The sequence below is a fragment of the Neltuma alba genome, unplaced genomic scaffold (genome assembly GCF_004799145.2).
Source record: "Neltuma alba isolate B1F8T4 unplaced genomic scaffold, ASM479914v2 tig00012255_pilon, whole genome shotgun sequence".
Classification (NCBI taxonomy): Eukaryota; Viridiplantae; Streptophyta; class Magnoliopsida; order Fabales; family Fabaceae; genus Neltuma; species Neltuma alba.
Genome location: NW_021636781.1, coordinates 415,605 through 441,108, shown reverse-complemented (window position 1 = coordinate 441,108; position 25,504 = coordinate 415,605). Strand labels below are relative to the sequence as shown.

At 34.2% G+C, this 25,504-nt stretch overlaps 3 protein-coding genes across 6 annotated transcripts; all 3 read left to right on the top strand.

Annotated features, from left to right (window-relative positions):
* The first annotated feature begins 4,329 nt into the window (after positions 1–4,329).
* Positions 4,330–9,823, top strand: LOC114725544 (coatomer subunit alpha-1). Of its 3 annotated transcripts, XM_028912070.1 has the most exons (5): positions 4,330–4,569; positions 4,692–4,912; positions 5,716–6,210; positions 6,480–8,744; positions 8,817–9,823. In XM_028912070.1, the coding sequence occupies exons 2-5, from the start codon at positions 4,705–4,707 to the stop codon at positions 9,425–9,427; spliced, it is 3,579 nt and encodes a 1,192-aa protein (XP_028767903.1). In that variant the 5' UTR covers positions 4,330–4,569; positions 4,692–4,704; the 3' UTR covers positions 9,428–9,823. The 3 variants fall into 3 exon arrangements, with proteins under 3 accessions (XP_028767903.1, XP_028767901.1, XP_028767902.1); XM_028912068.1 differs by having other exon boundaries at positions 6,480–9,823; XM_028912069.1 differs by having other exon boundaries at positions 4,333–4,569; positions 4,659–4,912; positions 6,480–9,823.
* Positions 9,824–11,447: 1,624 nt separating this feature from the next.
* LOC114725547 (ciliogenesis-associated TTC17-interacting protein-like) lies at positions 11,448–12,422 on the top strand. Of its 2 annotated transcripts, XM_028912074.1 has the most exons (2): positions 11,448–11,642; positions 11,673–12,422. In XM_028912074.1, exons 1-2 carry the CDS (start codon positions 11,511–11,513, stop codon positions 12,141–12,143), a joined length of 603 nt encoding a protein of 200 aa, XP_028767907.1. In that variant the 5' UTR covers positions 11,448–11,510; the 3' UTR covers positions 12,144–12,422. The 2 variants fall into 2 exon arrangements, with proteins under 2 accessions (XP_028767907.1, XP_028767906.1); XM_028912073.1 differs by having other exon boundaries at positions 11,449–12,422.
* A 3,247-nt stretch (positions 12,423–15,669) lies between these two features.
* LOC114725560 (protein SHI RELATED SEQUENCE 3-like) lies at positions 15,670–16,606 on the top strand. The gene is made up of 2 exons (XM_028912088.1): positions 15,670–15,904; positions 16,061–16,606. The coding sequence occupies exons 1-2, from the start codon at positions 15,670–15,672 to the stop codon at positions 16,480–16,482; spliced, it is 657 nt and encodes a 218-aa protein (XP_028767921.1). The 3' UTR covers positions 16,483–16,606.
* Positions 16,607–25,504: the final 8,898 nt, after the last annotated feature.

Genomic DNA, 25,504 nt, shown 5'->3' with positions numbered 1-25,504 from the left:
TCTCTTCAAACTCAAGTTATTGTATTTATTTATTAACTATATATTATCCAAATTAATAATGTGTGCATACGATAAATTTTTTTATGACTACTTCCAAAACACTTTCTCAAAAGTTTCAGAAATACAGATGTGGTATTCGTTGCCTTAAATAAAATAATACTCTTCCGGTTCTAAATATAAGACTCTTATAACCGGAGAAGTAATCCCAAACAACCTCCAAATAAAAGTAATCCCATCTCAAGCACACACCATCCAAGAATGAATGATCTAATTAAGCTGAAAAGTGTATGAAGGAGAGGATACTATCATGGTTTTAAAAGTTGCACCGGACATCAAATGAAAAAATCAGCAACTCTCGATTTTCCATAAAATGACATAATATAATTGTGTTAGGCTCAAAACCTATCCAGAGTTTCTAGTAGTCATTGTAGGTATTTGCCTGATTATGAGTTTTGATCCAATGCCTGCTCAACTTCCATCCAATCCCAACTCCCAACTCCCAACTTGACCATAAAAATATTTTTCAGCTTAAAATGAGCTGCTAACAAAACGAGTCGGGTCGACGGTTCAACCGATTAAAGCATTGAATGCATTCCAGCAATTCTTTAATCACAAAAAAGAGGAGATAGGAAGAAAGCAGTGCTGAAGAAGAATGAAAAGTAGTCCAGTTGAAAGGTCTGAAGGCCATATGGTTATGATGGAGAGGCAGGGATGGTGACGGAACCTGGGGACCTAATTATAATATTCTATTTGCCTCACAATGCAAGTTGCATATATGCTTCACATGGCCCCTTTTAAATGAAACATAACGCCCTTTCTGATTGGGATGCCATGCTTCCCATATTAAATGCCACGACCCACTCTTTCCCATTTAGCCTGCTCACTCTAACTTCTTACTTCTTGCCTTTCCTTTTATTTACTCAGGCAATTTCGTTCTGCCGTAAGTTCTGGCATTATTAGTCAAAGGACTTTGTGGGGAAAAAAGACTTGCCTCAATTGAATTGACTGCAGGTGTGAGTTTCCAATTTCCATCCCTTCATGTCACCTGGAAATAACCACATTCTTAAGTGGTTGCTAGGTTAGCCAAATATTATATTCGTTTTTTAATATAAGAGTTAGTTAACTAATTTGAATAGATTTAAAAAATTTATTAAATTGGTTAGGCAATAAATACATATTATCTTTCATAGAATATCCTTGCTAATGATATATATTAGCGATAATTGCCATTTAATGAAACCTTTAATATGTATAACTATTATAAGGGATAATTTGAAAAAATGGACAAACAAAGTAGATTGAGGTTTTATATTTAGGATCAAAGTGAATGTCAAAGTAGTTCTTTTATTAAGGATCAGAGATAATATATTTTTAATGAACTTTTTAATTAAAAAAAACATTAGATAAAGGGGCACTTTTTTTTGGGTAACAGATAAAAGTGTACTCTTGTTCATCTAATTTTATACAAATTTCCAGTACATACAGAAGTAGTTAAACCATTGTGCGGATTTTACTTCTAATTTCTTAAATGAGCATAATCTTTTTTTACCAGTTTTTTTTTCCAACGTTTTTTTTTTTTACCAGTTTGATTCAGGGAATTAAGGATTTGAATAATAAAAGCGAACAAATGTTAAAAAAAAGGCCTGAGCCCGAGGCTTTGTTGATTCGGGCTAATTTTACGCAATGCCTACTGGGCTTTATATGGGCCCTCGTAGAAAAAGATATAGGCCACTGATCGCTTGGGCTTCTAATAGCTTCACTAATTCAAGAATTGAGCTTTATGTGGGCCTTCAAAAACATTAATAGGCTTTACTTAAATCATAGTTTGTCCAATAAGAAGGAATTCATGATTGGGCCTCCAACTTCTATACCCAAAACTTCATCTCCTCGAAACCCCTCAGCCCACGTTAACCTATACCATATTCCTATTCATGGGGGACACGAAATGATTAAAAAAAAAATCTCTCTCTCCCTCTCTCTCTCTCTCACACGCACACTCGCGCGCTGTTTATGCCCAGTTAGGAGTGAGTATTCAGTTTTTCAGTTCGGTTATTGGTGATAACCAAATAATCGAATAAAGTAAATTTTAAACATCGAAATGTATAACCGAACTAATCGAAACCGAATTAACTGAAATATTTTGGTTAGATTAACCGAATAACCAAAATATATAAATATAAAAATATTTTAAATTAATATTAATAATAACAATAAAACACAATTACAACCATTAATTATTAAATATTTCATCATTTAATATGATTTATTATAATCATATTTATTGAATATAAATATATTTAAAGAGTTTACATAAATCCACATATATATTTATTATAATAATATTTATTAAATATAAATATATAATATATTTATTTTCGTTTTTCGGTTATAACTGAATTTTTTTTTTCTATTAACCGAACCAAATGCCGAAACTGAATAATTACAAAAAATAAAAATTGAATATACAACCAAAAACTGAAATAACTGAACCGAAAAACCAAAATTAAATTCGGTTCGATTCGGTTCGGTTTTCGGTTACAGTTCAGTTTTGCTCACCCATATGCCCAGTCGCTTATTGTATTTATTAGATGGGAGTAGTAATTAAAAAGTACTATCTTCGGTTATTAATATAAACGCTAATTGATTAATTTAAGTATATTAAGAAAATTTGTTAATTTAATTATTTACAATAACTAAATATTATTTTTTTAAAAATATCCTTACTAATAATGTATATTAGTTAGAATTATTATTTGATGAAATATTTTATTTGTGCAACTACTATAATAACTAGTTAAAAAATAATTAAATTTGAGAAATAAAATAGATTAAAATCTTATATTTAAAAATAAATTAAAAATTAAATTAACTAGGGTTAATTAATCCGTAAGTCCTTATAGTTTCAACCAATTTTGAATCAGGTCCCTATAGTTTTTTTTCTTTTTATTAGATCCTTATACTTTTACCTTTTTTTAATTAGGTCCTTGTATTTATTTTTCTTTTAATTAAGTCCTTATAATTTCATTAAATTTTTAATCAGGTCCATGTAGTTTTAATTTTTATTTATTAATTAAATATAAGCTTAATTAAATAGATTAATAATGAAATATAAAATATTAATAAGTAAATTAAATTAATAATTATGTAATAAAAAATAATAGAATTAATTAATTCAGGAAAATTTTTTAGAAGAATTAATTTTTTTGCTGAAAAATTTAAAATCATTATAATAATTCAATATCTTTAGAATATTATTGTTTATAAACTAATATTAAATAATATATACTATTTTATGTTTATATAATAATACTATTAGAATTCATAAAATAAAGAATAAAAAATTCAGGGACTTAATTAAAAATAAAATGAACTTATAAGGACTTGATAAAAAGAAAAATAAATACAAGGACCTAATTAAAAACAAGTGAAAGTATAAGGATCTGATAAAAAGAAAAAAAACTATAAAGACCTAATTCAAAATTCGTTGAAACTATAAGGACTTGCGGATTAATTATCCCAATTAACTATATACTAATGATAGGAGGTAGTAAGATGATTATTAAATAAATAAACGGAAAGGAATATTACAAAAATTGGTAGCCTATAGTGAAGCGGTTGCGGTGCCATAAAATGTGTGCTGTGAGATTAAAATAATTAATTAATAATGGTACCATTTACACAAATCCCTTAATGATCGAATGCATTCTTTACCTTTTCTTACTGCCATTGTCACATTCTATTAGTTGTATAGACATATAATAATTTTGATTATAATTATTTTAGTTATAAATAGTCTAAAAAAATTATTGTAGCCATTTCAAAAATTCAAGAACAATTCTATTATCAGTTAAAAGACAAGAGCCGACGACAAGTGGGACGGAGCTAGCTATTGAAAAATTCTGATGAGTGCCTAAATAATTAAATTTCGTATGGTTTTATTGTAAAAATTACAAGAAAAATGAAAATGATATCTTTTTTTTTAACAATAAAATTTTAAAATATGCATCTATGCTTTGTCAAGTTGTCGTTGTGGGAGTAATTATTATTAATAAATATTAATATAAGAAAACGCGAATAAAATTAAGGAAATGCGCTCATCGCAAAATTGGCCGAAATCGGATTCAACCCGCTAATTACTGTCATCCCATTCATTCTCCAAAATGGTACTATTACACTTTTTTATTTTTTTGCCTTACCATCACCGCAATACGGCAAATCAGAGCCCTCGGAAATCAATCGCACGACCACCAACAATTCAATTTGAGGGGAGAAACAATACAAAATGTAGTTTATAACAATTCAGCTATGGCCATTTTCATTAAAAACCCTCAAGAAATTGCCCTTCCCTCGACTGAAATCAGTGCCCGACCCAGATCTGGGAAGGGATTGAAATTCCTCTCTCATTCCTTGAATTTCGAACCCCCATCTCTATCTGATACGGATTCGTCTCCAATTGGAGTTTTCTCAGTCTTATAGATTACATTACAATTCTGTTTTGTGGTTTCGAAGTGTCGCTCAGCTTCGAATAACACTTCATCTCTGAAGGCTTTGCTCAACGCCGAATCAGAGGTCAGTGTCTTTGGTTCTATTCGAATTGGGTTTGATCTAGTTTTTGGGGAGGGGGATTTCTTTGATTTGCTGGATTTTATCTGATTCAGTGGTGGGTATTGTGAATACGGACTCGGGGATAGGTGATCGGCAAAGATGTTGACAAAGTTTGAGACCAAGAGCAATAGAGTGAAGGGCCTGAGTTTTCACAGCAAGAGACCATGGATCCTCGCGAGTCTTCACAGTGGCGTTATCCAGCTATGGGACTATCGCATGGGCACTCTAATTGACAGATTTGATGAGCACGATGGACCTGTACGGGGTGTCCATTTCCACAAAACTCAGCCGTTGTTTGTTTCTGGAGGTATTTGTTTTATAATTTCATTAGCATTACAAATCCGGTAAGTGCCCTTGTTTATCAAGCTGATCCATTGATGCATGTACTGAAAAGGGAAGTTGGAAAGCCTGATATTTGAATCGATCGAAGGCCTATGTATCTCGGTGATTTATATCGATGAGTTGCAAATAAACTAAATCAAGAATGAAAAATAAAAAATGCAGATACTAAAAGGATAAGTAAATTTGAAATTCAAGTTATATGTCCGATCACGAGAACTGGATTGAGGGTGGGATAACTATCAGATCCAGTATATATTGTTTGTGTGTTTATGGCTGTGGTCGAGATCAGGGTAAAAGACCCTTTATTTGTAATTGTGTATATTGTTCCCAACCCCTCCAGGCGGACATCAGTCCAAAGTTTTTTCACCAAGTTGACTAGTTATCCCCCAGCGTTGAAGTAGTTTTGGTGAGTGTTCTATATTGTGCGCATCTGAAATATGTTCCCTATTATCTCAGTTGGTATTGATCGATTGGTTACTAGAAGAACTCAGAATACGGAGTTTTCTCTTCAGGGGCTGAACCGTTTAAAGTCAGTGTCATTATGTGTGTGTTTGCGTGTGCGTGTTTCTTCCCTTCTCTTTTTTAGTAAGCTTACTTTACAAATAATAAATTCATATAAAAAATTACCAAGAAGAATAGATCTTCAAGATAGAGGACACTTTTTATTGGGGTGAATATCAGTTCAGGGGGAAGTGCATTCTGGATCAGTGAATGAAGTTATTACTAGTGGTATATCACATGCATTGATGTGAAGTTATTGTCTTGTAGGGGATGATTACAAGATTAAAGTTTGGAACTACAAGATGCATAGGTGTCTGTTTACTCTTTTGGGGCACCTTGATTATATCCGTACAGTGCAGTTTCATCATGAATCCCCATGGATTGTGAGCGCCAGTGATGATCAGACTATTCGCATTTGGAACTGGCAGTCTCGCACCTGTGTGTCAGTCTTGACTGGACACAATCATTATGTAATGTGCGCATCTTTCCACCCTAAAGAAGATCTTGTTGTTTCTGCCTCTTTAGATCAGACTGTTCGTGTTTGGGATATTAGTTCTCTTAAAAAGAAGACTGCCTCTCCTGCGGATGACATCCTCAGATTGGGTCAGATGAATACAGATCTTTTTGGTGGTATTGATGCTGTCGTCAAGTATGTTTTAGAGGGTCATGATAGAGGAGTCAATTGGGCCGCATTTCATCCCACACTTCCTCTCATTGTCTCAGGAGCAGATGATCGGCAGGTTAAATTATGGAGAATGAATGGTATGATTTCTCCGCTCTCTCCCTTCCCCTCCCTGTGCTTACATCATATTTTGTATTAAATTATTAATAGGGGCCTCTAGTTGTCTTAACATTTCTTCATAACTTGCTGTTTTATCTTTGTATGATTAATTTTTGGATGCAAAAGTCTTTATTTTATGTTCTGTGGGGTTTATTGTACCAAGAGGTTATGACGTTTGAATCCCAACTACTCTATCCATCTCAGATTTCTTTATTTTAAAACTAAGAGCTAACCTTTAATTTGGTTGCAGAGACAAAGGCTTGGGAAGTGGACACATTAAGGGGGCACACAAATAATGTATCATGTGTTATGTTCCATGCAAAACAGGACATAATTGTATCCAATTCTGAGGACAAAAGTATTCGGGTTTGGGATGTTACAAAGAGAACTGGAATTCAAACTTTCCGTCGGGAGCATGACCGGTTTTGGATTCTGGCTGCACACCCTGAAGTGAACCTGTTGGCAGCTGGTCATGATAGTGGCATGATTGTCTTTAAGCTGGAGAGAGAGCGACCAGCATTCTCAGTTAGTGGAGACTCCGTCTTTTATACTAAAGATAGATTTTTGAGATTCTATGAATTCTCAACTCAGAGAGAGTCACAAGTCCTTCCTATTCGGCGACCTGGTTCTGTTAGCTTGAATCAAAGTCCAAAGACACTTTCTTACAGTCCAACAGAAAATGCTGTTCTTCTCTGCTCGGATACAGATGGGGGAACTTATGAGTTGTATGTCATACCCAAGGATAGCTTTGGTAGGGGAGATGTGCAGGATGCGAAGAGAGGCATTGGAGGATCTGCTGTATTTGTGGCTCGCAACAGGTTTGCTGTGCTTGACAAAAGTAGCAACCAAGTTTTATTGAAGAACTTGAAGAATGAGGTTGTAAAGAAGAGTCCTCTCCCCCTTGCCACAGATGCTATATTCTATGCAGGGACAGGTAACTTGCTTTGCAGGGCAGAGGATAAGGTTTTTGTATTTGATCTCCAGCAAAGGATTGTTCTCGGTGATCTTCAGACTCCTTTTGTCAAGTATGTTGTTTGGTCAAATGACATGGAGAGCGTTGCTTTGCTAAGCAAACATGCCATTATCATTGCAAACAAGAAGCTTGTGCATCAGTGCACTCTCCATGAGACAATCCGGGTGAAAAGTGGAGGCTGGGATGATAATGGTGTTTTCATTTACACAACTTTAAATCACATCAAGTACTGCCTACCCAATGGAGATAGTGGGATAATAAAAACACTAGATGTCCCGATTTATATCACAAAGGTTTCTGGAAATACCATCTTCTGTCTGGATAGGGATGGGAAGAACAGATCTATAGTTATTGATGCAACTGAGTACTTATTCAAGCTTTCTTTGCTGAGGAAAAGGTATGATAATGTTATGAACATGATAAGAAACTCACAGCTTTGTGGGCAGGCAGTAATTGCTTATCTACAACAGAAAGGTTTTCCAGAAGTTGCTCTTCACTTTGTGAAGGATGAGAGAACTCGGTTCAATTTGGCTTTAGAGAGTGGGAACATTCAAATCGCAGTTGCATCAGCTACAGCAATTGATGAAAAAGATCACTGGTACAGGTTGGGAGTAGAGGCTCTTCGCCAGGGCAATGCTGGTATAGTAGAATACGCTTACCAGAGGACTAAAAATTTTGAGAGATTGTCTTTCCTTTATCTCATAACTGGTAACATGGAAAAGCTTTCTAAGATGTTGAAAATTGCTGAAGTAAAGAATGATGTTATGGGTCAGTTTCACAATGCCTTATATATGGGTGATGTTCGTGAACGCGTTAAGATTTTGGAGAGTGTGGGCCATTTGCCTCTGGCCTACGTCACTGCTTCAATCCATGGTTTACATGATGTTGCTGAACGACTAGCAGCTGAACTAGGGGATAATGTTCCATCTTTACCTGAGGGAAAAGTACCTACTCTCATGATGCCACCATCCCCGGTCATGTGTGGTGGTGATTGGCCCCTTCTTAGGGTCATGCGAGGTGTATTTGATAATGGACTTGACAATATTGGTCGGGGTGGTGCTGATGAAGAGTATGAAGCTGATGAGGCTGATTGGGGTGAGGAGCTTGATTTAGTTGATGAAGACGGCCTACAGAACGGGGATGTTACTGCAACTTTGGAGGATGAAGCAGCTGAAGTTGATGATGAAGAAGGCGGATGGGAGCTTGAAGATCTTGAACTTCCTCCTGAAGCAGAAACCCCCAAGATTTCTGCAAATGCTCGCTCTGCAGTTTTTGTGGCTCCAACTCCTGGCATGCCAGTGAGCCAAATATGGATCCAAAAGTCATCCCTCGCAGCTGAACATGCTGCTGCCGGCAATTTTGATACTGCAATGCGGTTGCTAAACAGGCAGCTCGGCATTAGAAATTTTGGCCCTTTAAAACCTCTGTTTCTTGATCTTCATACTGGAAGCTATTCATATCTGCGTGCATTTTCATCAACTCCGGTGATTTCTCTTGCAGTTGAGAGAGGATGGAGTGAGTCTGCCAGCCCTAACGTTAGGTGTCCACCAGCTCTCGTGTTCAATTTCTCTCAATTGGAAGAGAAACTCAAAGCTAGTTACAAGGCAACAACAGCTGGGAAATTCACTGAGGCTCTTCGGCTTTTCACTAGCATTCTTCATACTATTCCTGTGGTGGTGGTTGAGTCAAGAAGGGAAGTTGATGAAGTAAAGGAGTTAATTATTATAGTTAAGGAATATGTTTTGGGTCTTCAAATGGAGCTGAAAAGACGAGAAATGAAGGATAATCCAGTACGCCAGCAAGAACTCGCTGCATATTTCACTCACTGCAACCTTCAAACTCCTCATTTGAGGCTTGCCCTACTGAATGCTATGAGTGTCTGCTACAAGGCTAAAAACCTTGCCACAGCTGCAAATTTTGCCCGGAGGCTACTTGAAACCAATCCAACCGTTGAAAACCAAGCTAAGACAGCGAGACAAGTACTAGCTGCTGCAGAAAAGAATATGACTGATACTACAGAGTTGAACTATGATTTCCGAAACCCATTTGTGATCTGTGGTGCAACATATGTGCCAATCTATCGAGGACAGAAGGATGTCTCTTGCCCTTACTGTAGTTCCAGGTTCGTGCCAAGCCAAGAGGGTCAGTTATGTACTGTTTGTGATCTTGCAGCCATAGGTGCAGATGCTTCTGGTTTACTCTGTTCCCCTTCCCAAGTGCGGTGATCAAACTACTGTGCTAGGACCTGGTTTCAACATTAGTTTTGGGTCACTTTTTTTAAGGAGTGCGATTTGTTGGTCCATCAGTTTTTAAGCAGGTAAAGATAATTGATAGCAATGAAGGACTTGTTTTTGTGTATCTCCTTTTTGAGTTTGTCTTCTTTTTCCTCTCATTTAGTTGATTTTGATTTTTATTATAAGACGCATACTTCAGTTCTTTAACTGTTGCCTATTGTTGTTAGTTTATGGGCGAGAGTACTCGCCTTTTGCTTATGTTATTACAACAGGGAGGACAAATGTACTTCTGAATGCATGCGGACATCATTGGCCACTTGCTTCTTATTTCTGTGATAAACTGGGGGTCCTTATTGATTGGCTATGACATAAATATTTTACGTTGAATAGTTATCAAATTATCAGCACAATTGATGGCAATTTCTAAGAGCTGTACGTTACAATGATTTAGACTTTGTTCATTTTGATGATAATCCAATATTGGCTTTTTTAATCATTCTAATGTCATTAAAATTTTACATAATGCTCCCTTGGGATATAGGGCTTCGCTTATCTATCAGAGCCGATGTCTTGCTTAACATTTTCAGAAGCTTGTTCAACAGAAACCTTTCTTCCATCATTCGATCCTAAACTTGGATAACAAAAAGAATCCTAATAAACTCAAGGCTCAACTTGCTCTAAAACCCCTTTGATGGACCCAAAGGTTAATGATCTTGACTTCAACCGAACGTTGAGAAGGACGTCTTTGTTTAACATCGCTTAGAAGCTGTTGCATTAAAAAAATTTCTTCATTTAACGGAGGAAAGTTTTATCAACCAGAACGATATATGGCACCACCACCATCATCTCATCAAAGTAGAGAAGATTGTTAGTTATTCTGCTTCCTTGCATTGTCATTGGCCAGATGAACAAGATTCATTTTCTGAAGAGCAGAATCATCTTCAGAGAATTTATGGTTGCTTGGAGAATTTCTTTCTAGATGGCGCAAGAGAACTGAGAAGTTATCATATGGGTATTCGTATTAAAAGTTTATGGCTGTTCTAAGTTCCAATCCCGAACGAGCAGGCGTTCCTCGGCTTATCATTTTAAAAGTAAATTGAATCTGAATAACTCAAATTTAATACTACATCCGATCTTTAATATAAAAATTAGTTTGATTTTTAATTTGGTTCTAAATATAAGACCTGAATTCATTTTGTTTCTCATATTTATTCAATTTTTCTAAAATAATCCTTGTAGTAATTATACATATTGAAGTTTCATTAAATGATAATTTTAACTAATACACATAATTAGCAAAGGTATTTTAAAAAAAACAATACCTATTTATTACAAGTAACCAACTCAACAAACTTCTTTAATCTACTTAAATTAGTCAATTAACTCTTATATTTAGAACCAGAAGAGGTGGTAATATGAAGGGTTTGGATTTGAGAAGAGCACTTGTGGTGCATATGAAAAATATGATATATATATATATATATAATATCATGTAATATAAAATATAAAATATTTGTATTAAATCTGGATGCTTCGGCAGTTATAAATAAAGGGATTATTTTTCAACTGACACCGAAAAAAACTTCCCTCTTGTATGAAACTTCTGGAGGTCGATCTGCTATAGGGGTTGATTTAGACCAAATTGTCTGCCTTCCCCCCTAACTAACCACTTTTCGTGGTTTTTTTTTTTTTCAAACTCTAAGCGGCTAATTCATAGTCTTTTATTTAGTTTTGAAATTTAAATCTTTGTTTTTATTTAAAAAAAGTAAAAAAAAGAAAAAAGTCCAGTTCATTCTAAACTTCGATAAAAAGTCCAGTTCTTTGTTTTTATCACAAATAAAATCCCTTCTTTCTTTTCTTTTTTGTTTTTTTAGTCAGAGTAAAGTCCTGAACGTTACTTGCAGATGTAAACTTACACGTGGTGATTGCCTATTGGTTTCAGCACGTAAGGTTGCGATCTCTTATTGGGACACATCATCTTCGTCCCGCAAGCAACGCCTTTATAAATCAAAGCAAGCCAGAAAACACCGAAGACGCATCCGTATCACAGAGAAAGAGAGGTTACTAACTTGCAATGGAAAACACATCTTCTGTTGAGTTCCTTCTCCTCCAAGAAGTTCAATTCTTGGAAGTGAAAGACGATCTTCTCTCTCAGTGGGAATTTGTCAACGTTCTGGATTCTGAAGAAGCACACGAAGAAGAAGAAGAGGAGGAGGAGGAGGAGGAGGAGGAGGAGGAGGACGATGCAGATGGTGATAGCGCTCCCCAGAAGAGAACTGGTTCTTGGGTTTCTTCGATTTCTTGGTCCGTTTCTCCCAATACAGGACCGATCGATGGCATTCGTTATCACCTTCCTCATTTCGTTATCCCAAAACTGAAGGACCAGCCTGATGACGCCGAAGATAGCAACGGCGATCGCTGTTTTGACGATGTTGAGAATGAGATCGATGGGTCTCAATCTGGTGATGGCGATGCAGATGGTTACGGTGGGGATGACTATGAGGATACGGGTGATTACGATGGCTACGATTTGGACGATGAGCTCGTTCCGTGGTCTGTGAACACTAAATTTGGGAGGCAGAGGATGAGGAAATTGGGGAAAAGGGCATTTTCGAAGATGAACAACTCTAAGAGGTCACCATATCTGTATGTAAGGCCTGGATGTGTTCGTGGCAAGCATGGGCTTGGTCTTAAGCACAATTACTAACGTTTAAGCACAAGGTATTTGGAGACTCGTCCTTTCAAGAAAGAGTCTTGGATTAGGGGTAGGATGTAATTGATCCTTATGATAAGAAAGCTCGTCTTTCTTTTATGTGGATGCCATTTGTTGTGTATATATAATTACGTATTTGATGTAATAGTTTTTCCTTTTTACGTTGCTTGGTTAATTTCTTGGGTCCACGTGAATCGCTTCTGACCTGATTGTAGAAACTTACCAGGAAATGGGCATCCTGAATAAAAGATCAAGGAGTTTGAATTGAAATAACTCTGTTTTGTCTTTTTAAGCCCATGACTCTGAGTGTTCATGGTGGGGGAATCACAGGTTGATATCCCTGCCTCGTGTTTGTTTGGCTACGCTCGGAAGATGGAAAATTTGGTATTTGGGGATGTGCATCTTCTGTTTGTGAAATCCGTATTCTCGTTTTCACTTCTTTTTAGCTGACTCTGCAAATCGAATCAGGTCATGTTGGGATTGATAAGGCCTTTACTTTTAGGGTAGTTGTGGTTTCTTTTCAAAGTTGTTTGATCATCTTCTACGAAAGAAGTATGTCATAATCGTCAGATGGAAAATAGGGCTGGAAACTGGAAAGTTTGTTATCTGAGAGGCACAGATGGCACTAATTTAAAGCCGGATTGACTAACTTAAGAATTCTAAATTTCTCCCCGGCCATCCAAACATTTCAGTGAGTCTTGTTTCTTTTGATGTTTCTACTGCCATAAGTTCTAACTTTCAACTGGATTTTACTCAACGGATTATAGATCCATGCACTAGCTTCGCGCTCAAGTAATGTGTAAAGAATTTTGGCAAAAAAAGAAAAAGAAAAAGGGTAAGGTGTTAAGAAGACGACTAAATTATACAACGCTTTAGCCACCCAACTACTTGGCAGTATCTTTTTGAAGAGGCAAGCAAAGCAAAAAAGAGTTTGTAACTTTACATCTTGATTAAAATATATATATATGTATTAAAGATTTTAGCTCTACCTAGTTTGCTGGGAAAACCGTATGAAGGCCCTCCTCGCCTTTTTCATTTACGGGGAAAGCAACTAGTTAAGAAGTGAACACAAAGTAGATGAATTGAGAAGTGAACAGAAGTCTAACAGTGATGATGGAAACTGAATGTCGTTGTGCCTCAGTGAGTTTCTACACTTATGACCGAACAGTGTAAGGACAAAAAACAAATGATTAAGATGGGGAGAGAAGATAAGTCAGCAGGTGGGATGGGATATGCTGAAACCCACATTTGTGGCATTGGATTTCCCATGAGAATGAATGATGGCACGAATGTAAATGTGCAACCGACACTTCGTGGCAAAATGGATACATCGTTTCCATTTCTCCAACCTTTAGCAACCAAACTGATTTCGAGAGAGAACGAGTTTCAGCGTTTATTACAGTGATGAGCATTATGCTGTAGTGAAATCTAAATCATTTAAAATCAGTTTTTATGATTTAGATTTAAAATTTTCAACTAGTAATTTTTAAATAAAAAATTTATTTTTTAAAAAAACTTAAAGTTAAGATATTATATTTATTTTAGATTACAGACCTATTAAAAGAAAAATACTCCCTCGTTCCTTATTATAAGAGACAAATAACTAAATTACGTTAATAAAAAAAACAGTTAAAATTAGTTGAGGACAATTAATATGTAAAAAGTATAATATTTTTTCCAACAATGCCCCCATTAATAAGGAGAGAGAGTATGAGAGAGAACAATTAAATTATTAAAAGAAAGAGAAGTGGGAGGAAGAGAGAGTATGAGTTGGAGACAAAATAAATAGGGGTAAAATAAGAAATCAATACAAAAAAATAGAGAAAACTTTTAAGTGTCTCTTATATATGGGAACATGCCATAAGCATCAAATTTCTCTTATAATAAGGAACGGAAGGAGTACTTTTTAAGAAACAAAAATATTAAATATTAAATTTCAGCCGTCCATATTAAATTTGAATGGTTGAGATTTGATAAGTCTCATTATACTTATCATTGTGATGAATACTAAAATTAGATCTGTTTTAAGAGTAGTTCTTTTTACACCTGGTTGGCACTCTAACTAGTACACCCTCTGGTATTAATTATAAGCGGAAGTTACCCAATTTTCTCTGTCTTAATTACAAATAAAAACCAACCAAGGTTAAGTGTATTTAATGTATGTTTTTAATCCTCGTTCAAAAGTAGCAGAGAGGTTTTGGTCCCAAAAAAAACAGAGAGGAGCAAACTCCACCATAGAATTTTCGCTTCTTCTTTGTTCCCCTTGTCTTGTCATGGTTACTGAGAATTTTCTATATTGAAATGTCAAGGGAGGGTGCAAGAGTTCTCCCAGTCCCAGTTCCTTTTTAAGCAAGGAAAAGAAAGTGTTCACTCGTTAACATTTTCCCTCTAATGAAGGGAAAAGGCAACGAGGGCCGTTATACGGTTTTTACAAACGCTTAATTCCTTTTGCTTTTTCCCCTTTATTTATAGAGCTACTATTAAATTTTTAAAGTCATTTACTTGAGCCTTGAAGCTGGCTAGTACATGCATCTATAATTAATGATTAATTAGGCAGAATACAGCTGGAAGTTCTTCTTATCAATTTATATATTTTCTTATATTTTATAATATAATTTAAAGTGCTCCAATATAATTGAATATTAAGTAAAATACAACAGTACCTTACAATTGGGTGGGTTCTCTACTCCTCCTCTCTTTATTTTTTGAACCATGCAGATTAAACATAAACATGTTATTTATTAAGTTAAAAATGAGTCATCTATATTCTACATTTAATTTGGACAAGTCATAGATTGAAAAAGTAAAAATTAATAAAAGAGATAATATGAGGCTGGAGATGAAGTATAGAAATCAGATTAATTATGACACCCATGATCACATATATAAGGGTTGGATCAAAATAAATATATAAGTGGTTGGATTACAATATAAAGGTCCAAGCATTGACATGGGTATAACATAATACGGGGTCCTACCTTTAATGAAATTATTCATACATATTTGAAGCTGCATTATATTGGCATGGTTTCAAAAACATATATTTTGTCGCTTAGGACCTCAAAAGTCAAAACCTTGTTCCAAACCCTTTTATCTTTTCTCTACTTTGTCCTTGCGGCTTTAATTTGGGGGATGCTATTATCTTAATATTATTGAGACTAACTATGAAACTGTTAAAAATTCCAGCGATAATGCAAAAGCAACTGGTTGTACTTGAATTAATTATTGCTATATGAATAAGATCCGATCCGTTTCTTTTTTGGGCATGAATTGGTTATAATAAACTTCTTACGCGGCAGCACAATGGGTGAATCTTCAAACACACTGAAAGAATCGATTCTCCTGCGATGATGTGCTGTGCTCATACACATTCTCAAGGCATATAATCTTAGGGAGAGAGAGTGAGAGAGGGTCTGGTTTGTTGTGTAAGACCTATCACTGAGACAATCTCTGACAAATCGATCAAAAGTTGATCGCAGAGAGAGGCCAAAGAAAGGTTGAAAAGAGGTGAGAGTGAAAGATGTTGAGAGAGATCACAAGAGAAGGAAAAGGAAGAGGAGGAGCAACCAAGTGCCAAGACTGTGGGAACCAAGCAAAGAAGGGTTGCGAATTCATTAGATGCAGAACTTGCTGTAACAACAAAGGCTTTCGCTGCCAAACTCATATCAGCAGCACTTGGGTTCGCACCAGTAGGAGGCGCCCTCTTCATCAACCTCAACCACAAACCCTCGCTCAAAATAATAATCCATCTCCAGGTAACTGTACTGCTCCAACAATAGTAGTATGGCTTCCAATCATTTTCTATATTTTGATTAGGTCTTCTCTAACAATCCCAACAAGATATTGTTAGTTTACCAAAGAAATAATGGCTGTTCGATCTCTGACACAAAACAGTGCCTTGTCTGGTTTAGGATTAGAGGAATTGAATAAGCTTCCGGCTGTGATGAGTTCGACGGCAGTGTTTCGGTGCGTTCGGGTGCGTTCTGAGGATGATACGGTTGACGAATACGCATATCAAACGTCTGTGAATGTAGGAGGGCGTGTGTTTAGTGGTGTTCTTTACGATCAAGGCCCTGGAAGCTTCTACTATAACAACGTTGTTGGTCAAAGTTCAAAAGGCCCTCTTAATCTGATTCATAATCATCCTCAAAATCAGCACGACCATTTCGTCGGCAGTTCGATGATGCAATCCCATGATGATGCTCCCACCGTGCGTCCTCCATTAATAATGCCACCCTCTTCTGCTGACCATTTTTCTTCTTCCTCCTATCCTCTTTCACTTGGAACCTTTAGGCCTGCTATATCATATTTTCCTCAACCAAAGACTTCGTAGTTTTCTCTTGGCCTGGGCCTTCAATAACAGGCATGAAGATTTATTTGACAAGGTGTGGAGAATAGATGCAGGAAGAATTAATGTGCTGTTGGTTATGTTACTAATTAAACTCTTGATGGCGCTTAAGCTAGAGCTAGCTTCTGACTAAAATGATCTTGATATGAAGAAGTTTTAAGGGTATTTTCGCTGTTACTTAATTACTTTTCTTATATCTTTCACCCGACGACACTGTGTTTTATGTATTTTTTCTCTCTGAATCCAAAAGCTTATATATATATATACACACTTTTTTTAGTTTTAGATATAAGACTTATTTTATAGTGTAATTTTATATTATAAAATGAGTTTTATATTTAAGATTAGAATGTAATTTTATATTATAAAATGACTTTTATATTTAAAATCGGCCGAGTATACATGGTAATACTTGATTATGATAGTGTGCGCCCAAACGCAAGGCTCTTCAAGGCAAAGAATGCCACTCATCTCAAACTTTGCTGTGGGTAGATTTATATCATCTCAATTGTATGGGTTCAGGGCCTCTATCACTTCTTGTAAGGCGTCAATCATGTAAAATAGCTTTCCTCAGCTAACTATTTGATATTAAATGTATAATGCCAGGTGTATGGCCATATATGTAAGTATAGCTAGATGAGTAGGTTTTACTGTTTGTCTTGTTTTGTTGAGTGCATATATATATACACACGTATATATATAATATATACGGATATTTATATGTCTCGTCGAGCTTTGGGTCTGCTTAATTTGTCCCATTATGTTGCACTATGCCAGCTTGAAGAAAAAGTGGGTCTGTTGGTTCAAGTACCAAGATTTCAAGACTTATCAATGGTACTTCAACACACAAGCGCACACGTATATATATCTTTTAGTGCTGTGTGTCGATAGGCCTTCATCATATCCCAAGTTTCCTGATAAGAACAAGCTTACTTTATATGCGTGCGCGTGTTTCCCCCCAATAATGTTCTTTTGCTTGTTTCAAGTTTCGATAATAAACAGCAAACACTTGATAGAGGAAAACAGCAAATTCAAATGAAAATATGCATATTAATTAATTTTCTCTTTACATCATTTTGCCCTTTTTTGACGTTTGCACCTAGTATTTTAGTTAACTTTTTAAAAAATTACAAACCAGATTAATGTGAATTAGACTATAATAAAACTCATATGGGCAGCAACTCTATTGCTTATATTACTGCGTTCCCAAAAGATCAAACCCATGACTTTTGGTTAAATCAGAAGAATTTCTACAAGTTAATCCAAGTATTTGGTGGTTACATTATTTTGCCTTTTGTTTTCATGCTTCATATGTACGCATTCACACAGCACCACACGTATGTATATATATTCATGCCTTTGCCTGTATACACAGACATTTATATATGAACTGTTAGTTTCATCCTGGGTAAGGAAGCTCAGTTAAGAAGCATTGGAATTGTTGAATACATAACCCTAAAAGCTTATCAGATATATATATGTGTGTGTGTGTGTGTGTGTGTGTGTATGATATACTCCTATATGATTTAACATCTCCCTCCCTCCCTCCCTCCCTCCCTCTCTCACACACAAGCGTGGAGAGAAATCCATGATGAAGAAGAAGAAGTCTCGTGGAAGTTAATTAGTTCAAAGTTAGCTTCTGCAGAATTTAAGCATGTAGATAGAAGGAGTAATAGGGCTTGCATCCAAGCTCTTAAAGAGAAAAGAGTCACAGAGACTAATTATAACTACAAGCGAGGGAATATTTTTGATTACTTGATACTCTCTCTCTCACTCTCTCACACATACGGCCTAATTAAGGAATATAGGATATATCCTTTTGTACTCGGAATGCAGACGCGCGTATTATCATATGATATACTACCTTCCGTTTTTAATATAAAAAACAGTTGATTAATTTGAGTAGATTAAAAAAATTAGTTAAATTAGTTATTTGTAATAAATGTGTATATTTTTTTTCTAAAATACCACTATTAATTAAGTGTATTAGTTAAAATTATCATTATTATAAAAACTTTCTTAGAAAGATAGATAAATATAAGAGATAAAGTGAATTGAAATTTTATAAATAAAATAAAATTAAAAATTAAACTAGTTTTTATATTATGAATAAGAGATAGTAGTATCTAATAAAGCTGTCTACGATTATTATTTACACAGTGCACATGCGCATGAGTGATTCGGTGAAACATCCTCTTTATTCCACGCCCGCGCATCCACTGCAGGACAATCGAACAATACAATATACGACAATTAATTGGCAAATGTTTTAAATTGCCTTCTGCTTTGAAAAGATAAACGCACAAGAGAACAAATTAAACGTCATTTTTAGCACATCGCAGATATATAATGAAAGAAAAATTAAAAGAAAATAACGTTGCAAGAGGAGCAGTACGCATTGTAGTGGCCCTTGATCCCTACTACTACCTTCAATCTTAATTATAAGAGCTAGTTAATTAGTTTAAAGAGATTAAAAAAATAAATTAAGTTAGTTATTTGTAATAAATGGATATTTTCTTTTCTGAAACATCTTTGTTTATCAAGTGTGTTAGCTAAAACTATAATTATTAAAAGGACTATCTTAAAAAAATTGCATAAATATGAGAGACAAAGTGGATTGAGGTTTTATATTTAGAACCAAAATAAAAATCAAACGAGGTCTTATATTAAAGACAGGAGGTAGTATTATATTACCTCCGGTCCTAAATATAAGAGCTAGTTGACTAATCTAATTCTAAATAGATTAAGAAAATAAGTTAAGTTAGTTATTTGTAGTAAATAGATGTTGTCTTTCCTAAAATATCCTTACTAATTAAGTTCATTGGTTAGAACTACTATCATTAGAAGGATTATCTTGAAAAAAAATGGATAAATGTGAGAGACAAAATGGATTAAGATCTTATAAAATAAAAGTCAAATTATGTCTTATATTAAAAACCGGAGGTAGTATTCTTTATTCTCTGGTATATATTTGATTTTTAATTAAAAGTAATCTCTTTTATCATACTACGATCTGTTTCAGCGGGTAAATAGTCTAGAATACCATGTCCATGCCAACTGAAGTAACATGCAAGGGCAAGAGCGATGTTTCAGCGGGTAAATAGTCTAGAATACCATGTCCATGCCAACTGAAGTAACATGCAAGGCAAGAGCGATCTAATGCCTTTAACTTAATAAAATTAATATTTAATAAAAAAATTTTGACCGAATATTTTAATAAATTAAACCTCCGGAAGATGCTGATCTGATGTATGTATAATCATATGTATATTATATTATACGCACAGAAAGATGCTTAACCCAAAGCCACTTTTCAAACAAGGAATTTTCACGACGCGGCCTGAAAATATTTGTCCTCTTCCTGACAAGACACTACGACATAATATATGGTTATAGTAGTATTAAGGTGCTTTGATCTTGTGTTGCATCGCACCTTACCATAGAGTTCTGATCCGTTTTCTGTACGTAACTTAGATGTGAACATATTAAACATAGTAAAATCAATCTTCAACTTGCGACAGGAGGTAGTAATATATACTACTTTCGATCCTTAATATAAGACCCTATTTGACTTTTATTCTGGTCCTAAATATAAGACCCTAATCCACTTTGTCTCTCATATTTATATACTCCTCCGATCCTTAATATAGGACCTAATTGTTGAGTTGATTTTGGTCATAAATACAAGACCCATTTCTCATATTTATAAATTTTCTCTAAATTACCCCTATAGATACTCCTTCAATCTTAATCAAGTAGAAGTGAAAGAGGAGGTATTAAAAAAGATGATTATGATATTTTAGGAAAAACGTGTCACATTTCTTATAATTAACTAACTTACCAAACTTCCTTAATCTAATCAAATTAGTTAAATGGGTCTTATATTAAGGACTGGAGGAGTATTTTTTTTTTAAAGTAACCCTTCTAACAATGATAGTTCTAGTCAATACACTTGATTAACAAGAATATTTTAGGAAAGACAATACATATTTAAGACAAATAACTGACTCAACTTACTTCCTTAATATCCTCAAATTAGTCAACTAGTTCTTATAATTATGATTGGAGCTAATACTTTTTTTTATCTTTAAATTTACTTTAATTAATTAATTTACCTTGCAAACTTGAGACCGTCTATTCAACATGGGAGAGATTGAAGGGCTGAATTCTTGTTTTGGTACAGAAAGAGTGAATATTTTTGGATTTCTCCCTCCGGTATCCTACACCCGGATATACCGTTGGTGCAGACTAATCCGGAGTCGCCCCAGGTGGGACTTCCCAGGATTCGAGCCCTAGACCTGGTGGGTACGCGGCGCCTTGCCCTCCCCCTTATCGAACCAGTCGACCAGCCCTCCTGGGCAGAAAGAGTGAATATTCAAACCAATAACCAACATGATTGGGCATCTGGACTGGGGCCATACAAAAACGACATTTACTTGTTGAGTCGTTATATTGTATTGTCCTTCATCATAAGCATCATCAGGCGGACACTGTAGCCTAACATTCATTGTCTCTTCTCATCCAGAAGACGTACAGGATCAAAATTATTTGAGTTGACACAATTTTATCAGAGATTTAAATTTAATTTTAAAATATTTCTAATTTCAAAATTTTATATCTGATACTTGCAGAAAGTGGAATTAAAAATTCCAAAATTGATTTCATCTTGAAAATACTCATTGAAGTATCCAGAGGAGGGGAAAAAAAAAACAAAAGACAAATGAATAAATACCACTGGTTGCTTGGCCGAGTGGTATGTGTACGTGTATGTGTGTAGGGCATGTGTTGCAGGTTCAAACCCGTCTTTTTGTAACTCAAAAAACAGAAAACAAAAAGAATTAAGTAGTGTAAACACAAAGTATATGAATTGAACAATAAACAAGTGTCTGAATTGAGAAATGAAGAAGTGTAATCGTAAATAGATAACTGTCTTAAAACCCTGCTTGTTGTGTGTATATATATTTAAAAGATTGCTATTCGCAAGGGGTTTTGGGGGATTTCGATATGCTTGTGCTATATTTCAAAGCAGTGTGGTAAATTTGCCCGGATCTGCTTGAAACTTACCGACCCAAACAATATCAAACACGCTTTGTAATATCTAAAAGCCACCTTATATGTTTAATTGATTAAAAGCCCTGCACACTCTGTCTAAGTCATTCCATATGTTCTTTTTGTTTGGTGACAACAATATAATGTCACCAAACAAAAAGAACATAACAGTATTCAAGATAAAGGAGTGAATGAAAATGCATAAGAAGAATAAAATGAAAACAAAAGGAATGAATAAAAAGTATGAAGAAAGAAGTTTGATCAAACCTCACAGAATGAAAATCACACGAGAACAGGATGATATAAATTAGGTGGAAAACAATGACCAAGAATAAAGAAACTAACTATTAAACAACTATTTATGTAGTCGATAAAAAAAAGAAGCAAAAATTATTAAATTTTGATAACCTATTCTCATGAAACGTTTTAAATTTGCCATTCACAATTAGTTTTATTTTTCTTTTCAAAAATCAATTTAATTGAAAGGAAGCAAATTCAATTAAGTTTAAGGTTATAATATCAAAAATATATCATGGGATGTAATTGCTTTAAATTTAGTGTGGCGTGTACAAAGGCCATCATCAAATCTTAAGTTTCAACATAAAAACAAGCATATAATGTGTTTTAATTTCAAATTTCAATAATGAATAGTTAACAACTAAACATTGTTGGCCAAAAAAATAAAAACGAAACAACCAAACATTGAACAGAAAACAAGCAAGATGAAAATATTTTATTTTCTCTTTGTATTATGTCCCTCTTGTTTTCAAGCTTCACAGCACTAACACAGCAAAACACATGTACATATACTTGTCTTTGCTTGTACGCATATCAAAATTTATATATGAATTAGTATAGATATAGTTTCCTGCAGTACATGTATACATATGAAGGAAGCTAGATTGGAGAAGTACCGGAAATTAAAGACTGAAATATAACTCCAGAAACTTATCAGACTTAAAAATGACTTGATGAAAACACATGTAAAAAAGTATGCATTCTAGCGGCACCTTGATTGGTCTGCTTTATTTGGATCTGTTTCACTGGATCAATCGTCTATAATATCATGCTAGCAGAAGTAACATGCATGACAAGTATAATCTAATTACCTTTTACTTATTGATTCCATAAACCTCCACATGATGCCGATATGACAATTAATCATACATACTCCTCCGATCCTTAATATATGACCTAATTGTTAAGTTAATTTTAGTCTTAAATATAAAATCTATTTTTTATATTTATCAATTTTTTCTAAATTACACTTATAGATACTTCCTCAACGTACCATTATCAAATAAGCAAGGGAGGAATGATATTAAGAAAGATGATTATGATATTTTAAGAGAAACATGTCATATTTTTTATAATTAACTAATTTAACTTTTTCAATCTAATCAAATTAGTTAAAGAGGTCTTTTATGAAGGACTGGATGAGTACTAATATAATATTGTACACACGCATGTAAAGATGCTTAAACCAAAACTGCTTTTAAATACAAAATTTCACTAAGTGGCTTGAAAATTTTGCCACCATAATCCTGACAAGATGCTATGATATATGTATGTATAGTTATTAAATTACACTGATCTTACATTGCAGAGCAGCTTATTATTAATTCTCAATCAGAGAGTTCTGATTCGTTAATTTAGATGAGAACAAATATTAGCATACCATATTATCTTCCTTTTTTTTTTTTCCCACCTAGCATACAATATTATCTTAGAATTTGAAACTGTGCCCAACACGTACGGGAGAGAAGGAGAGGTGATTTTGGAGCTTTAAACACTGAAGGACTCAATAATTTTCTCTCCAAATAAATCTGAAGTATAAGTGAAGGAAAGAAAGAGAAAAGGGAGACGGGACCTCTCATTCTGTCTCCCTAAATTTGTAGAAAGAAAATTCTTTCCCCATGAAGACATAACAGCATGCTCCACTTTTATGAGACCCAGAAATGATATCATTAATATATGTCTATATCTTTCTTTACTTGAATCTTAGGATCTCCACACTTCACTTGATTGAACAAAAATTTAAAAAATATAGAGAAAGATCTCCTCACTCAAGGGACCGCGTTCATGAGCATCGGGATTGGGCCGACACAAAGAACTGTTAACTCATTGTTAAAGCCTTCAACTGCTTGTTGTTTTTGGGGGGGGGGGGTTGGAACCCAAACTACTTAGCTAAGGAGCACCTACGATCAAATAGAGTGGTAAATTATATATAATACTACCGACCCTAATTATAAAATCTATTTGATTAATTTGAAGAGATTAAGAAACTTAATTAAGTTAGTTATTTATAATGAATAGGTGTTATTTTTCCTAAAATATTCTTGCTAACCAAGTTTGTTATCTAAAATTATCATTATTAAAAGGATTACTTTGAAAAAAAATTTATAAATATGAGAAACAAAGTGAATCAGGGTTTTATATTTAGGATCAAAATAAAAATCAAATAAGGTCTTATATTAAGGACCGGAGGTAGTAATAATTATTATTACTGAGTAGTATACTATGAACAAGACGACTACCCGAGTAAATCGAGTATATATTGAGCATTTATAGCCACATATAAAGTGTGATAATTAATTATGCAATGTTACAAAATGATAGCAAAAGGACAAACCAAGACCCGCCAATGTCCTGCTGGACGGATCAAAGCCAGCTTCTGGGTCCGAACGAAATTTCGTTTCCAAGAAAATTGTTCCAAATTATCATAATATCTTGGGGAAAAGGACCAAACCTTGCAGGACACGAAAGAAAAGAGAAGTTGCAGAACCATACAAGAAAAATTACAGCTTCTGAATTTGGTCATTTCCCTCAAATATTATGCTCATTTCATTTGATCCTTTTCCACTATTTTTACTTCGTTTATTGATGCTTTGGTAATGTTATATGTGGGTTTTCTGGTGAAAAAAAGAAAACGAAAAAGGTAATGTTATATGTGGTGGCGAGAAATCCAAACTGGGTTTTGGTAGGCCCAACACCAGAGTTAGAGCAGGTTTTCATTATTTGCTGTCCCTACCCATAAAATAATAATAATAATAATAATAATTCCTATCCTGTATTTATTTCATGAGATGGACTGTGCAAAATAAAAGGCCTCATCATCAACATCAACACGTATATATAAAAAAAGGTTTTTTTTAAATACAGTTTTTAATATCCCCTTCCCAAACACAAACATACAAGAGATTATATTATTTATAAATCGTATTTGAAAATTATTTGCAAAGCATGTGATTATATGAGATTTAAATTTCTTAGAATCCTCTTTCTCCTTTTCTTATCAAAATTTCTTTTCCATCCTTTGACTAAAAAATAATAGTTCAAATATAATATGTTATGATATATTATTATAATATTATTATTAAAAATATAAGTAAATAAATTTAAAATGTTAAAATTTAACCGGATTGATATTTTGTTAATTAAGTCAATTATGAAGTAATTGTATTATGATAGAGTTTAAAAATTAAGGACTAAATTCTAAAAGAAAAACGGTAAAGAGTAAAACGAGATTTGAGCATACCAGATTTTTTAAATTATTTTTTTAATCGAGACCCAGAAAATTAAACTAGTAAAATATAATAGTCAATATATATGTAAAATTAACTAAAATCCCTCAATTTACCGAGCCATAGATCACCCAAAAAAAATTATCTGTACGATCTAGCCAAATTGAAAATTCAAATTACTACTATTTATGAGCTCCTAAAATTAAATTAATTCCTCATCCATAAAATAAGTGTGGAAATTAAATAAAAATAGTACTAGTATCCCCTTATTTTCTTGACCAAATACCTCTTGGATTATGACTTAAGCCGCGCAGTGATGAGAGATAAACCGCCATGGTAATTCTGAAAATCCAAGCCTCAATCTCCCGGGGGTCAAAAAAAAAAAAAAAACACTGAAAAATAAGAATAAATCACAACAAGGAAAGGGACGTGGA

Excerpts from the sequence above, each read along its gene's own strand:
- LOC114725544 (XM_028912068.1), top strand. The coding sequence starts at position 4,705 with ATGTTGACAAAGTTTGAGACCAAGAGCAATAGAGTGAAGGGCCTGAGT. Across the intron at positions 4,913-5,715 it reads GCCGTTGTTTGTTTCTGGAG|GGGATGATTACAAGATTAAA; the intron begins GTATTTGTTTTA and ends ATTGTCTTGTAG. Across the intron at positions 6,211-6,479 it reads TAAATTATGGAGAATGAATG|AGACAAAGGCTTGGGAAGTG; the intron begins GTATGATTTCTC and ends ATTTGGTTGCAG.
- LOC114725560 (XM_028912088.1), top strand. The coding sequence starts at position 15,670 with ATGTTGAGAGAGATCACAAGAGAAGGAAAAGGAAGAGGAGGAGCAACC. Across the intron at positions 15,905-16,060 it reads AAATAATAATCCATCTCCAG|GATTAGAGGAATTGAATAAG; the intron begins GTAACTGTACTG and ends TGTCTGGTTTAG.
- LOC114725547 (XM_028912073.1), top strand. The coding sequence starts at position 11,511 with ATGGAAAACACATCTTCTGTTGAGTTCCTTCTCCTCCAAGAAGTTCAA.